This window comes from Haliotis cracherodii, unplaced genomic scaffold (genome assembly GCF_022045235.1).
Source record: "Haliotis cracherodii isolate W230 unplaced genomic scaffold, xgHalCrac1.p SCAF_47, whole genome shotgun sequence".
Taxonomy (NCBI): domain Eukaryota; kingdom Metazoa; phylum Mollusca; class Gastropoda; order Lepetellida; family Haliotidae; genus Haliotis; species Haliotis cracherodii.
The window spans coordinates 394,371-411,871 of NW_027266305.1; the positions used below are offsets into that span (position 1 = coordinate 394,371).

Genomic DNA, 17,501 nt, shown 5'->3' on the forward strand with positions numbered 1-17,501 from the left:
TCTTCAAATCCGCCTTTTACTAAACACCCTCCGGGTGTTGGTTAATTGCCGGAGGGGTACAATACACCGCGCCTACCGTAACCCCGTCGAACACGTTTCCCTTTAATTGTTCCACAATCGCTTACTAACTTGAAAGACCAGTATTTCTTCGGACGTTCATTTGAAAAGATAAAATTATGTGAGTTTATGTACCGTACTACTCCGAGATAACTATGCTGGAGGATAAAGTATCAGGATATTTCAAACTTACATTAAAATATGAAATATACTTAAAATACGAATAAATATATGCGTGATATGTAAAGTAAGACTGGCAGTAAGTCTCTTGGCTGGTATTTTCACATACGTTAAGTGCTTGTCAAATCAACAATTGACCCCGTTACTAATATATTAATTCGCTAATTAACGTTTACAGTTGTGTTACTTTACAGAACAAAGGCATTCTAGTGTTGTACACGGGCCTCACTCTTTCATTCGCTTCGCCTCAAAGGGCCAAGTAGTAAAACATATCCCTGCCATACACCATATCGATTTTTTAAAACATGCCAGTCAACAGACCATAGAGCACTTTCTAACACTGAAACAAACTATAACTTTCATCCTATACACCAGATGTATATAAACGTAGGTATTAAATCCCGCTGAGCCGACATAGATGACGCGCATGCGCACAAATCCAAATAATTGATCGCGATTTTGAAGCAGCGTCTTTCGGGAGTGTGGTGTTCTTACTGCACGTGTTGTCAGTGGACTGAACACCGACTTGGATTAAGGGTCATCCGCAGGATCGATAAGGCAGGCTCCCAACAGGTGAGATCCATTTTGTCACCATACAGGGACCAACATATGTGTGTATATACATGGTATATATAGCTGTCGTAATATACATGCACTGATGTATTATATACTAATAGCACTGTTGCCAGCAGAATGCTTCATTATGAAGTAACATTTAGCTTATTGAAAACAGGTTTATCACATGCTGTGTAAGCATATGTATGTTTGTATCTGTATACCAGCATCTGTGCGTATACACCATGTACATAACGGGATGCTCTTGAAGCAGTATCCGTCTGGAACTGAAAGTGGCAGCAGTCGTGTGCGACGTTGTCGGTGGAAATGTCAACGCTGTCTCTGAACCTCGTGTCAACGAATGAACATTGACATTAAGACTATCCTGATCACGGATTGACTGGTCAATTACAACAGTTTATGTCTTGCAACATGTGCAGGATGATATGCTATTTCAAGTTCACAATTTACGCGAATGATAATTCTACCGCCTACACTGTAGACATGTATCGTATTTCAGTTACAGATGATATATTTTCCAGATATCTTGTGATAAACGATAATACAAATGGTAATTTATGGTAATTTTCAGCATATGGTAGCCATGTTGAAGCAAATTACATTCGATTGCGTGTGAAAATCATCCATCCCCTTTGACACTGAATACTATAGGTATCAATTTCTGTGAGAATGTTCATTTTTCATATTCATCATTTTTATTCATCTCGTAAGCGACATTTACAAGCTGTAGTATGTCAGTGTTGACGTACAGATTTCAACGTCTTTATATTTTCAATGAAATGTTTCGATACAGGCGTTAGTACCTTTATCAAACAGCTGTTTAATAACTATGGAGAACATTGTTATGTAGCTGGTATTAGTAAATCTTATGGGCAAAACAATCCCTTCAAATAATTAGCTAAAATCACCAAACATCATTCTATTTGAGTCTTTCTGTCATTTTCATCAGTCTATTAATGCTTGAAGCTCGGTCTGGTTTGCGTCTCTTCATATAACAGCCGGTTTAGATGTTAACGTTGACTTATGAACAAGTGTTGAAAATAGGTTCCTCCAGCCTACATACTGCCCGGGATGCGTGACACGATGCGTGTACTCTCCATCCCTTAAATCTCTATGCTGTATACAGCCTAGTCTGTCATCCGGAAACACAGCCTGTCTGATGTCAACAGCTTGTGTAACACGCCTACCAGAGAGTATAGTCTTATTCTTATGTATCATTCTTGTGTCTATCATAACGTGGCCACCCTACACCCCTTTCACTGACCATATCTTAAAACACCTACCCACCCACCCCCCCCCCCCCCCCCCCCCCCCCACACACACACACTTACGCCTTCCCCTTTCCATTATATGTTCTCCATCCTCCCGTCGTGGGGATTCTGGTCATCATCTCTTGGTGCCTCTCAAATGGGAATCGGGTGGTCAAAATGTCTGGTCAGCTATGCCCATGGAGCAGGGCGTGGAGTCATCCCACGCATGACATCCTTACTTTGTCAGCTTGCTGACGGGGTTAACCTCTTTGGTCGTGTGGACAAGGCGTCCGGCCTCGGATTAGAAAGTCCTGGGTTCGAATCCTATCACGGGACTCGGACATTAATGGCCGCTACTCCCACACCACGGACCAATCGATAAGACGTGCTTGTAAATAGGTAATCGAGTCTTGACAATTGCACATACAAATGTCAATTTGTAACAATATCCGACATCAGTTAACATAAGGAATGATCATGGAACATGCTGCAACCTAAAGATTTGTGTGGACAGCCAGCCAACATTTGATGCATGATCTAAAGAAATATGCATACTGCCATATTTGTTAACCCCGTTAATCACATCTTTACCGCGACCACCGTGACATAACAAATAGTCCCTCATTATATTTATGAAATACTTTACGTCAGTAATACTTGACAATAACTGATCATTCGCCTCTTGCTTTTAGGGGCAACACATGACGTCATTGTTGTTGATGACGTCAATGCATTGTTAAGTGACGCCATATTTTTTATGTATCCAGTGTGTCCAAGGTGTCCTTATAAAATAGTGTACTACGTAAACAGGTGTCATAAATAATTAATTAAAGCAACACCACCCTTTCCATATCCAATAGAAATCTCTGCATAAAGCAGAGTCGATTGTACGATTCCGACTATATCATGAGCATGTGTTTATGAATCACTATCAGATATATAGTCATGATACCAGGTGTTCGCGAAATGGTCAGTGTATCCTGGCTCACCCGTGGCACCCGTCACAAATGCATGCAAAGGTCAGTCACTTGTTCACCTGAAAAAACATGGGAACATATGGTACAAGTCGGACATCATTTGTATCACTGATGCATCAAATTTGGAAATGACCTCCAGATGTCTACCATAAAGGTTATTGAAAGCTTTACTGAGGCCTTGAATGTTGTAACCTTGATCAACAAACTTCTGAGCCATGTGACACTCTTTGACATCTTGGTAGAAAGAGCATGCTCGATTGTATCTCAAAAGTTGTGAAATGTAAACACCAAAGGCTGGAGCTGCTGGAATATTGCTCGACATGAATGAAGGTTGACTATTGTAAAGTTGAAGTCATCCCTCTTGTCATACAGTCAGTGTCACTCTGAATCTTTATGCATAGATCTAAATATGAAACAGATGAGGCGGCCTCACTGGTCTCCTTTATGTCTAGTTCAGGTGGGTAAATCAGTAAAAGGGAATTGGCTATTTGATTGTTTTTGAACGATATCAGATCATTGATATACATGAAGCTTAAGTTAGACTTCTTGACCGAATTAGCTGTTTTGACTTTACCAATTAGAAACAGATCCGTAAGATGGGGAGCACAATTCATGCCCATGGGGATGCGTAGTTCTTGCCTAAAAGTCTTACCCCCAAATATACGTAAAAGTCATCAATAAGGAAGTCCAGCATTTCACATATTGTTTTCTCAGATGTTTCTGCGTAGATAAAAAAATGTATCATAAATTACATATACGTTTCATTTGAAATTCAGTTTTTTTGGTCCAGACAGATGTAAATATAATTTCACGTGGAATCGGTTGGTCAGCTGGAAAAAATGACCAAAGCTCTCTACAGATCCAAGTTATTCCATTTAGGACATAAACGTAATATAAACCGAGGAGCTCGTTTCATATCCCAGAATTCCGTGGTCGCAGAGATGGAGCGTCTGCGGATAGTTTGGCTGATTTGTGTTCAAGCACGTGTAACAGATGTTCAGGGATAAAAAATATTGTTGACACCTTTGCTTGACAATACATATAAAAGGGAGATAACGCCGATGGTCCACCAGATTCACATAAAGTATACTATACATGTTCGCTAATTATTTCATAAACAATGTTATTATTTAATTATAGTTTGAGCTGGATGGCTATATAATTTGCGTCAATGTTTGACGAATCGTCAACGACATGGCAAAATGATTATAAATGACAAATTAATGTTGTGACAAGTTCGGTCGATATACACTGACTATGAATACTGGCATACATGTTAGAACACTCAAGCGTACAGTTACAAATTTGTGTAAATCACAGTATGTTTACTTGCATCGTCTTTTTTGAATATTCCAATGTTAACGTGTATCGTCCTCTTTGAATATTGAATATTTCAATGGATCTCTATTCTTCATTTCTCGCTCTAAAACACAAGTCTCATTCACTATTGTTAGGCTTCACGTCGCATCATCTTATCATTTTATGGAAGTCTTCACAGTTATAGACATGCCTGTCCGCGAGGAACGCATCAAGCATTGTTAACACTCAGGGGGCGGGAGGAGGGTTCTGATCAATTGTTGAACAATCAACAAGCCAGTCAAACAGGTTTCTTTGTTCAAAACGGGTGAGCAGCGGGTTATCCAAATATGTTTGGCTCAGTAGGCCGAGGAACCGGTCTGATTCCCCCAGATGTAGACACTATTTGAAGCCTGTTTCGGGACACTTTCCTGAAACACAAAGAGAATGAATGCTCTCTGGCTGCTGCTTTGTGTTACCATTATCCTCACGTGCAGCGAGCGTATACAATGACGTTGACCTTCACCCTGGATGGCGGTTGGGTAGCCTTGTGGTTAAAGCGTTCGCTCGTCACGCCGAAGACCCGGGTACAATGTGTGAAGGCCATTTCTGGTGTCCCCCGCCGTGGTATTGCTGGAATATTGCTAAAACAATACTCACTCACTGAATTCACACTGGAGGCCGCCATATGTTAAAGCTGTGATTAATTACTATTCACATCTTTTACTTTTGTTTTTTCTGTCATATTTTTGGATATGTGTAACAACTATCCATAAAATAGATTTGTGGTTGATTATCTATTTCCTCAAAATCAAGTGTCCATGTTACTGTCAGATGCATTTTTGTATTTGCATATGTAACAATGAAACCGCTCAATTTTCCGATATATTCTTTTTATCTTGTTGCGTCATTTTCCCTGAACCACATGATGTTCCCTTCCGACCAGCCCTTTCTGTAATGCAAAAAACCTTAGATGAAGCAAGTCTAGATTGGTATCAACCTGCTCCGTCTAATTTTAAAAACAGGTAAAAAGTGGCAATTAGACAACCCAGACACACACACGCACGCACGCACGCACGCACACGCACGCACGCACACACGCACGCACGCACGCACGCACGCACGCACACTCGCTCTAGGTGAACGTCGGGCCGTGTCACCAGCATCTCCTGGAGAGATAGCTGTAGTATTGCATTCGATTTGCCTCAGGTTCAGGAATCTCCCATCTCACTGATGTAATCTTCAGTTTAATTTTATTTGTTTCCCTCAAACATATATTTTTTCAGAGGCTTTTTTTAGTCTACGTGTAACGTTACACATAATGGTAACAACTGGTTTGTCTGACCAGACTCGATTATTTACAGGTCGGATGATCTGGCTAGGATATTGCTAACTAAAAAAACCCAAACAATTTAAGCAATCTCCCTGGCTCCATGTATGCTGTGTGTAATGCTTAATTTAGTGTTTACTAACGTCATTATAAGAGCCTAGACGTTTTATTGTCCGTTGATTGTTACCAAGTACTTAACACAAGCCTATAATTAGTCGTATCATTGACATTCCATACGTGTAAATGTCAGTGTGTATGGGAGATATTCGCAGTTCGTGCTGGGATCCAGATCCTGTTACACTATTGTCAGTATTGACCCCAATGCTGCTTCAGCGCTGTAGGATATCATGTTGTAAGAGGTGCCGCTTTCAATGAAGTTTAAATTAATCTGTTCATAGTATAAATGTTTTTGGTAGTTTTAAATCTGACACCTTTTTGTCGGTATATCTTGTTCATATTCATGACATACGCTTACTAGTGTTACGGATGATAAGTATGATTTGGGTGATCGTAAATCGTGGAGTGTCAAATGTAGTGTGCATTATAGTGTGTACACGTAGTGTGCATTTTAGTGTGTATATGTAGTGTGCATTTTAGTGTGTATATGTAGTGTGCATTTTAGTGTGTATATGTAGTGTGCATTTTAGTGCGTACTCGAAGTGTGCATTTTAGTGTGTATATGTAGTGTGCATTTTAGTGTGTATATGTAGTGTGCATTTTAGTGCGTACGCGTAGTGTGCATTTTAGTGTGTATATGTAGTGTGCATTTTAGTGCGTACGCGTAGTGTGCATTTTAGTTTGTATATGTAGTGTGCATTTTAGTGTGTATATGTAGTGTGCATTTTAGTGCGTGCACGTTGTTTTCATTTAAGTGTGTATATGTAGTGTGCATTTTAGTGCGTACGCGTAGTGTGCATTTTAGTGTATATATGTAGTGTGCATTTTAGTGCGTACACGTAGTGTGCATTTTAGTATGTATATGAAGTGTGCATTTTAGTGCGTACGCGTAGTGTGCATTTTAGTGTGTATATGTAGTGTGCATTTTAGTGCGTGCACGTTGTTTTCATTTAAGTGTGTATATGTAGTGTGCATTTTAGTGCGTACGCGTAGTGTGCATTTTAGTGTGTATGTAGTGTGCATTTTAATATTACATTTTTTGTATTACATGCTCGGGGGTCCGTGGTAGAATAGGTCTTCAGCAACCCATGCTTGCCGTAAAAGGCGACTTTGCTTGTCGTAAGAGACGACTAACGGGATCGGGTGGTCAGACTCGCTGACTTGGTTGATGCATGTCGTCGTATCCCAATTGCGTGGATCGATGCTCATGATATTAATCACTGGATTGTCTGGTCCAGACTCGATTATTTACAGATCGCCGTCATATAGCTGTAATATTGCTGAGTTCGGCGTTAAACAACCAACCAACTAAGTCATGGCTGCTGACGACATTCAGACATCAATGTGTAATGACGTAACATAATATGATGACGTCACAGCGATTTCATGAACATCATGTCAAGAATTCTGGTTCAACAGGGTTATGTCCCTTTGACACGCCAGGAAGCTATGATCGTGGGTTCGAGTCCTGATTTGCGCCGATTATGCTTTTAGGTTTGTCAGCACCCGTGCTCGTTGGTTTCACCGAAGTGGTAAACTTCTGAGACCTGCATCACATGAAGCTGACACGCCTTGATATAAGTGGAATACTGTTCAAAGCGGCGTTAAACCCAACTCACTCACTCTCGCGCTGGCTCAGGATAAATTTAGACAATAATTCGAACACTCGCTTCGTAAATTTATCATACACATATATATTGTGTTTATTTACGTTTATAACGAACACGCTTATAATAAACTGTTGGATATAACGAACTGTTTTTTTGGCCCCGGCCATTTGCTGTATATATGCTTATAACGAACTACGGTTATAACGAAGTAAAATTTCTGGTCCCTTTTAGTTCGTTATAACCGTAGTTTACTGTAGTGCATTTTGTAATGTCATCGGGCTATAGGAGTATATGGACGCTTTTGAAAGGGTGAAGAATCCATGTAACGAATCAATGGCTGTATGAAGGGGTTGTAAATACCACGTGTGTAATACTTCAGACGTATCACTTGTGCTATTTCAGGATCTGAATATTAAACCTGCAACAGATGTTTCATGGACAGTGAAACACACTTTCACCATGGTGTGTAGCGTGGAGCTTTAACCTCGTGTTGTATGCTGAATCAGCTGTTGTGACAGGATGCAGGAGTACTGTAGATGTTGACGATGCTGTTTATTAACTACAGAGGATGCTCCGGTCATATTGCCACCGTGCTGCTTTCATCACGTGGCTCCCGTGGACAGATGTGACCTACATGTCGAGTTATTTGCCTTTTGTGAAAGTAATATTTAAAAAAAATCATTGATTTGATAATTTAATCTAATTTTCTTTTCAGTTGTGTTGGTTACCTATGCCGACGCTGTTACCGTGGTAACAGTGGCTACTGCGGTGGACGTGGTAGATGATGCATTGTTAGTAGTTGTACTGGTAGCTGTAGTTGTCGTAGCAGTAGATGTAGTAGACGCAGCATTTGTGTCAGTAGTAGTTGCAGTAGCTGTAATAACATAAGTATAGCAGTAGTAACAATAGTAAGTGTAGTTGCTGCAGTAGCAGAAGTAGTAGTTGTCACAGCAGCGGAGCAGTATTAGTTACTGAAGAAGCAGCATGTGTATCTGTTGTAGCTACAGTAGTAGTAGTAGTAGTAGTAGCAGCAGCAGCAGCGACAGAAGCAACAGTAGCAGTAGTAATTGTAGAAGCAGCATTTATCGTAAATATGAATTATGAAGCGTAAATAAACACATTTTGCCAGTTATGGCAGTAGGGACTTCATAGACGCAACATGTGTATCTGTTGTAGCTACAGTAGTAGTAGTAGTAGTAGTAGTAGTAGTAGTAGCAGCAGCAGCAGCAGCGACAGAAGCAACAGTAGCAGTAGTAATTGTAGAAGCAGCATTTATCGTAAATATGAATTATGAAGCGTAAATAAACACATTTTGCCAGTTATGGCAGTAGGGACTTCATAGACGCAACATGTGTATCTGTTGTAGCTACAGTAGTAGTAGTAGTAGTAGTAGTAGTAGCAGCAGCAGCAGCGACAGAAGCAACAGTAGCAGTAGTAATTGTAGAAGCAGCATTTATCGTAAATATGAATTATGAAGCGTAAATAAACACATTTTGCCAGTTATGGCAGTGGGGACTTCATAGACGCAACATGTGTATCTGTAGTAGCTACAGTAGCAGCAGCAGCAATAGTAGCAGTAGTAGTAGTTGTAGTAGTAGTAGTAGTAGTAGCAACAGTATGACTAGTTATTGTAGAATCAACATTGTCACAGTAATGAATTATGACGCGTAAATAAACTAAAGTTGCCAGTTAAACTAAAGTTGCCAGTAGGGACTCATATCTAATTTTGACCCTGAAGAGTGTCGAACTCAGTTGATCAACTTGAGCCAGAGAGTCAATTACAGTGATTTACAGTCAACATATCCTATCAGGAAGCTCATTACAACCCACTATAGGCTTATTGAAGAGATTTTCAAATCCATAAATATACGATAGTCACCAATCTGGTGGCAGTCTCCAGCCCAGGCTTGGCCATCTTCCCGAGGCAAGTAAGTTAACTGACTTTAAAAGTCCAGTTTCCACCCTTGCCGAACTAGGCTAGATTTCCTGGGCTCGATCGTAGCGCCACCAGTGGCTATTACGAGTTATGTCCTTTCTATGCCTCTCCTATTGACCAATCAGATTCAACCTCTCGTATCACTTGCATTTGTTTCAAACAAAACGGTGTCGTCCAGTCAAGACGATCTGATTGATAATCAAGATCTCTATAGTGATAAAACGAGCCTTACATGGCGAAGTGTATCAAATCACGTGAGCACCTTGATTTATAACATGAAAAGATTTAGAAAATATCTGTTGACAACGATTTAGCGGTGCACATCTTTTGCAAATCCTGAAGTCGACCGAAATCTGCATGACACTCAACGAACCGGATTTCGATTTCGGTGCACGATTTTGATTGGACTATGCATAGACTCCTTAGTCCAGCCAAAATGTAACTCCATAATACCAGCCTAGTTCGGCAAGGGTGGAAACTGGACTTTTATAGTCAGTTAACTCACTTTCCTCGGGAAGATGGGCCTAGACGTAATGTGCTCTTTATGTGACGGGGCCTTGTCGCTTTGTAACCTGGGTACTTAGCACTTACATGTACTTCGCACTTACTACACAAAGGAGTCTATATAGTGTCCCTGGCTGCACCCAATACGACGCAGATGCACAATGTGGTATTTGAACGATTTGAATTATACCTGCCGGAAGATGAGCAATCATGCTATGTTGTTTTACATATATATTGTCACAGGTGTCGGGGTGAAATGATTTATTTTTTCCAGGACAGTGCTGTTATATTTACACACACGCGCATATTGACACGCACGCGCACGCACACGCACACGCACACGCACACGCACATATATGGCTGGGACGATACACCGACTTGCGATCCGATACGTATCACGATACTTATCTGCTCTTATCTGTGGTGGGTGAGCCATCTTTTTCATAGCTAGGATGGGTAATTTCCTGGCACACTGACGATTTACAGTTGGCAGTGTCAAGTATGGTTCAATGGATGAAAATATTTACCCCTAATCAGTGTTTTGTGTAGCAATTATTAAAGCAAACGTTTAAGGTAAGAACTGATATTTTTACGTTGCGACTGTGATCGATGGTGTTTATAGTTTGTTGCAGGGTCGAATAAATGTGAATTGGTCAGAAATCCAAGATGGCGTCGAAAATTCTGGAGCTTGACACCGTATTGGGACAGTATGCCTGGCGCAAATTGGAGAAAAGTATCAATTTCGTGAAACGTATCTTTATTGACCCCGGGGATTACTATGCCGTGATTGACTGGAAGTCTCTTACCATTGAACACAACATTATGAAGTTCTCACTCCGCCCCACAAACAACTGCGTGGAGACTGCGTGGGGTGAGATCACCACCGGGTCTCGATGGGTCTCCCTGTACGGCTGCGAGTATGAGAACAAGTCGGAGACCAAGCAGGTGCATTCATTCCGCGGGAAGCGGGAGACGACGACATGGATTGCAGTGGAGCTTCAGAATTGTTACACCATCGACAGAAACGTCAACATCGACGTAAACCTTCCGACAAATTTCGTCAAGTTCCGTGCCGGCAGAGACAACACGATGAACGTGAGCAAGATGAAGGGGGAGGTGTTCAAGGAGGTCATCCCGTGGGAGGTGAATTCTCAGATCGAGATCGGACCGTCATGGAAGGCCAGCGCCGAGCTTCTGGCACGGGAAGAATGCCAAGTGATAGATTTCGAAATCCGGACCAAGTTGTCTGTTCCTAAAGGCAAACTACCGGTGTACTTCAAGAAGAAGTCGGACGACAAAGTGGCGTACCTGGTGTTGCTGGATGACTTCCACAACGCCTTCCTGTCCCTGGAGTCCGGGGGGATACTGGATGAGGAGGAAATGTCTCTAGTGCAGGTCAGTGAGTTTAAGTATTCTCTTGCTAGTTTTGTTGGTTGTTGGTGATGTTGGTTTGTTGTTTAACGCCGAACTCAGCAATATTACAGCTATATGACAGCGGTCTGTAAATAATCGAGTCTGGACCAGACAATCCATGGATTGATATCATGAGCATCGATCGACGCAATGGGATCGATGACATGCTTCAACCAAGTCAGCGAGCCTGACCACCCTATCCCGTTAGTCGCCTCATTCGACAAGCACAGTCGCCTTTTACGGCAAGCTTGGGTTGCTGATGACCTATTCTACCCCGGATCTTCACGGGTCTAGTTTTGATAATGCATATAATAACTTAAAGGCGTCCCTTATGTTTTTGATCCTTGACACCGTCAAAAAGGAAGGCGGGTCGGGGCACGGGAGGCCCAGTAGTCTCAAGTGCCGCAATTCGTGTGCTGAGTTGCGTCCCTTTGGCACGCCAGGAACTTATGATTGTTGGTTCGAATCCAGTTGTTCATAAGTGATACCAGGATCCGCTGATTGTGGGTTCGAATTACATATTCGCCCTTATCGCGATCCTTGGTTTGTCAGCATCATGATGGATGGTTACCCCATATTATGACGCACGAGATCTCCGATGGCGAACAGAATCTGTTTAGGGAATGTTTCGTTTCACATGCACATGGGTGGAGAAGTAAATGATCAATCTAGGCTTATACCACGGTTGATAGATAAGTTCTAAGCCTCAAATAGAAGGAATTGGGTAATAGTGAAATCTGTTGTTATGTTCATTACACGATGTCATGGAGGTATATCCACAAACACTTGAGTTATTTGAACAAATTATTTTGCTACTTCGCAATTCCTTCTATGTGAGGTTTGGAACTTTTCAATCATCCCTCTTACTCTAATCTAAAGATTATGGAGCATTTCCGAAATCTGAAAGGACAGGACTCAACCTAGCGGTTCGGGAACATAAAACCCGAAGATTTCTTTGATATCTGGCTGCAGTATACGTTGTGGATTAGTAACATGTGCGGGTGTTACAGACACCCACTGCTAGTTTAGATCAGACCATCAACCCCTCCAACAGCCAGCTGCGCTCCTGATAAGGATTTGTCCATCCCAACAACACACTGACACCATCATTGACATGAACAGGTTGAAAATGTTAATCGGCTTCCTGAAATATGACATGTATGATGAAGAGTAGATATAAGATTATAATGATTTTAATGTTTTGTCATGTAGATAGTCTTTGTCAATGTGGCCATCTTTATACGTATACTTAGTTGGAACGTCGATGAAATCAGACTATATTTCTTAAGTATTCTTTACACAGGTGGTATGTACATTCCCGAGCATATTATACGGGTTTGAAATACAAACGTGTTATATTTACACACAAACAGGGCAACAATAGGCTGTATCAAAATGGCGTGGTTCTGATCTCAAACGCTGCCATTCAATACCAAAACTGACATTTTTAACAATCTGGTCCGACGCTACAGCTAACACACGCCCGTCTAAAAGTTTCTTGTATCCATTAAGATCCTGATGTGGAACGCTGTCGATACCATTATTACGTTTAAACGTTTCTTGCTGTATCCGTTGAGACCCCGATGTCGAACGTTGTAGCTACCGTTATCACGTTTTAACGTCTCATCTTGTACCCGTTGAGACCCTGACATGGAACGTTGTAGCTACCGTTTTATTAGGTTTTAACGTTTTTTCTTTAATCTGTTGTGATCCTGATGTCGACCTCTTTAGCTGTCGTTATCCCCTGTAAAACGTTTCGTGTTGTATCCATTGTGGTCCTGATGTGGAACGCTGTAGCTACCCTCATCACGTTTTACCGTTTTTTGTCTTGTTTAATCCGTTGAGCTACCGTTCTTACGTTTAAACGTCCCTTGCTTTTCCCTCCCTTGTTCGACGCTATCATAGCCAAGATAAAACGTTTCCCCTGTCCCTTTTCTTCCTGTAAGTCGATCATACGTTGGAACGGGTCGGCGTATTTCTGCTCGTCTTTCACCTCCATTAATTAAATAATTAAATCAAGGCTCCTTTGTGTGTGACCGGGCTGTAACTAACTGAATTGTTAGGAATTCACCACATGGCATTGACAGAACTTTTTTTCTGGAAAAGCGTGATTTGACAAAGGGATTCGAACCCATACAATTTGCACTGAAGGCTAACGAATGCAGTCTTCAACCACGGCGGCATGGAAGAAAATGTTTGGAATTAAATATTTATTACATGTATCAAGACAGAGTTAATCCGTTTATGAGTGGCAACATTTAGTTTTTCAGTATGTTATTTTATACATTAAAAAGTACAAATGATAAAGCAGCTGTTCATTACAAGAACCGAACAGATAGAAGATACGTGTTTATTATCATATTTGCTGTATCACCCCTTGGATTAACCTGTTCAACTATGAGACACCTGTACGTATTTCCTGACCCATGCAACTGTCTCATCAACACCTCCATCTTCCTGTTCTCCAGGTGCTGATGGAGACAACCCTGGATCAGGACCGGAAGGAGAGGAGTACGACGAGCATCCAGCTGACCACACAAGGCGCCTGCACCAGTGTGGCGTGGTCAGATCAAAAAGTGAACATCAAAACAGAACCGATGCCTAACGTAAACAATAACCACGTGTCCGGACTTTACATCGAGAGGAATGGACTCAAGGACTGAGAACAGCGGCAGCAGCAATGATTTCATAATATACTGACGGAAATAAGAAAGGGAATGTATAGAAATAACAATGAATATGTAAATTTAAAAACCTTCACGACATAAAAGATCACTGATTGAAATATACATTTCAGTTCTAAATGATTTCATTTTTAGCCGTTCCCTTACTACTTTCGATCAGTATATGTATGTTTCAGATTATATGCTTAAAGGCATTACACACGCATGAAAGAAGATAATCGATATCTTACCAATTTTAAAACAATGGAAATACCTTTTGACCTTAAGTTGGGTAAATTCTTCTTGAAAGGTTTAGGTAATATAAAATTGTTGCCAGGGGTTGATATGTGGATGCCTGGTGACATGTCTTGAAATACGTGAAATCAAATAAAATCATTTAAGAAATATTAAGGCCTGGGCGAATCTCCAACCTAAGCGGTTCTGGAACAGGACATACCAAAAGAACCTTTCTCCTCTGGTGTGGGCTCCTGTTCAATCTAGATCCAGACTGGTCACGCTAATTTAACAGGCGATTGTGCAATTTGGCACAGGATGCTAATAACAATGTGAAGCCCTGAACCAGAAAGGCCGTAGAGCCTTGCATCCTCTTTATCGTATGAATCAAACCTCGTTATGGGTGCTTACAGGTTTCAGTAACCTGACCTTATATATGGTGCTTCGTCTACCATATAGCATTATCTGTATACATGTGCTGTTTCGCTGTTTTAGATTGAAACTTTTTCTTCTAGATCTGGCAATCAGTAAAGAGGGTTTTCAACATGCAAGCAATGTTTTCATCTATAATCATATTAATGTGTTTTTGTGTTTGCAAAGAGCTTCTTTTGATATATTACATATTACATTTATATTTGTATTATATTGGTGAATTAAGTTTGACCATTGGTTGATTATTGGGAGAGTTGAAACGAAAGGCGCCATGTGGGTTAAGTCTTGTGACAATACAGGATATAGCGATACAGAGTGTCTGACATCATACAGGGCGACGCGACGTATGTGAGGATGACATTGTCACGAGGAGACGTTACGTGATGAGGCAGGGACATGTGACGTTACGTGACCAGTATATGACATAATGTAACGTGAAGGTGTATTACGTATTTTTGTGCCCAGGAGACGTTAAGTGATACAAAGTGACGTGGCGTCATGTACGTGACGAGGCATATGACGTTATGTGACGTAATTTGACAGAAGAAGTCACGTGATGCTGACGTTAGATGGCATGGTTAAAACTGAAAATAAGACATGGTATGACGTGACATGACGAGACAAGACGTGTTGAACCACGATAACAATGATCTCTGTTCGATTCTGGTCACCAGTTTTTGTTTATGAAGAAACCTATAACATACCATTTCACGTATATGTACCATATTATTTTAAATGTATTACCAAGTCTCATAATGCATTGATCATTTATACCAATGTTATTTTTATGAATATATATACATATATATATATATATATAGTTACGCATTTCGTTCTTTTTGTCGCAATATGGTCCTTAATGAAACTCTTAATACTCCATCTGAGGCAATAGTGTATGGAAAACCGAGCACGTTTTAACAATTCATGTCATTGTGGCTTACCTTTTATGGTTTGTATTCGTTAAAAATGAAATTTGAAAGATCGTTTGAAAAAACAAAGAATTATGCCAAGAACATTTACTTTTAACATTACGTTGGAAGTGGACCACAAAACATCAAATGATATGGATGCTTGGTATGCACGTTACTGTTTTTGTTATAAGTTGTATTTTGTTTTGTTATCCACAACTGCTGATGTGTACGGCATGCGACCCTTATACCACATTCCATGTCACGACTGACATTCTGAAATTGTAAATTAGTAACATGTAACACTCCCCGAGAAGCAGATACAATCTTAAACGCTGCTGGACTAATGCAATGATGGATATGACGACAGAGGAAACTACAACACACCTAGAGTCTCTAACAGGCATTTAGAAGTAAGATGAACCTGAATACATGACACTTTGTATAGATAGCAAATTCTTTTAATCTTTGTCACGACGTTTCAGAGATACTTCTTGCTGCTTCATCAAATGAACGATTCACCTGATGAAGGAGTAAGAAGTATCTCTAAAAAACGTCGTGACAAAGAATGAAAGAAATTGCCATTCATAAAAAGTGTCATGTATACAACAGGCCTTGACAACTAAATTAAATTTCAGAAAAAAGTTACATTAATACTATGAATCCAGTGGGGAAAACATTCATTAATTTAACATGATATACAGGTAGCAAGGGTGTAAAACATATATAACGGTTAATTGATGTGTTTTGTCACCTGAAATTCTATATACGCCAAGTGTACTATTCAGTTACATGTTGAAGCAAAAACTATTAATAAGGGACCACCTCAAAACAAAAGTGTGATATTACATAGTGAGATTAATTACCTGCATACCTGCAACATTAGTTGTCCATACTTGTGAAATTTGATGTGCAAGTATTGTTCACGTATTTATTTGGACGTCATGTGAAATGCTCTGTACAATCTGAAGATCCCCGGTCTGGTCCGCTACCTCCACTGTTGGAGCAGATTCCAATCAAAACGTCCTGAAAACATACATATGTATATATCATATGGTCTATGACATCATATTTACGTCTCTTGAAAATCATGATTATTTTTCTGTGTACATTAAGTTTTTAACAAAATATATTACGAAAATTTAATTTATTACTGTACAATATTGACCTGATACAGAAATTGCCAATTATATAAATGGACGTTTATGTTTGGACATAGTTTTATGTGCAAGTGTACTAAATTGTGTACCACTAATAGCTATGATCATGACAATTTTAATGCTCATAACATCTAAAATACTTGTGATAGATCTACATAATATGTGTTTTGTTATTCATGTTTATACACTGAATGTGTAAAGTTTTAGTTCTGAAATAATAAACCAAAAGGATAACGATAAACTTGTTTATTATTAATCCATAAAATATTACTTTGAAAGCTTGTTGACCGGATGTGCAGGACACCCGTCGGGATGTCGGGTAAGAATATAGGTCCCCAACAACCTAGACTTGTCGTAAGAGGCGACTCAATGGATCGGGTGGTCAGGCTGGCTGACTTTGTTGATGCATGTCATCGTATCTCATTTGCAATAGACGATGCGCATGATGTTAATCACGGAATTGTCTGGTCTAGAATCGATTATTTGCAGACCGCCGTCATATAGCTGAATATTGCTGACTGTGGCGTTACACAACAAACCACCCAACCAACCAACCAACCAACAACTATTGTTGGTAATTCGTGGTTGAGGTGACACATCAATGAGACTTGTATTTCAAACTTACCAATGTATCAAGAAGACTCCCGTGACCAATGAGGCATAAACTACTGGCCTTGGAAAGGGCGCCCAACAAGGTAGCACCTACAATCAATAAGTTAAAATAGCTCCCTGGTATCACATGTCAATAGCATATACCACTCCCTGTTGTTACATGTCAATAACGTAGAACACTCCCTGGTGTTACATGTCAATAGTTTATAACACTCCCTGTTGTTACATGTCAATAACGTAGAACAC

The 17,501-nt window shown here is 40.3% G+C and overlaps 1 protein-coding gene across 2 annotated transcripts; it reads left to right on the forward strand.

Annotated features, from left to right (window-relative positions):
• The first annotated feature begins 690 nt into the window (after positions 1 to 690).
• On the forward strand, positions 691 to 16,830 carry LOC139441884 (uncharacterized). Of its 2 annotated transcripts, none has more exons than XM_071222633.1 (3): positions 691 to 810; positions 10,456 to 11,228; positions 13,715 to 16,830. In XM_071222633.1, exons 2-3 carry the CDS (start codon positions 10,500 to 10,502, stop codon positions 13,907 to 13,909), a joined length of 924 nt encoding a protein of 307 aa, XP_071078734.1. In that variant the 5' UTR covers positions 691 to 810; positions 10,456 to 10,499; the 3' UTR covers positions 13,910 to 16,830. The 2 variants fall into 2 exon arrangements, with proteins under 2 accessions (XP_071078734.1, XP_071078735.1); XM_071222634.1 differs by having other exon boundaries at positions 10,466 to 11,228.
• The last annotated feature ends 671 nt before the right edge of the window (positions 16,831 to 17,501 follow it).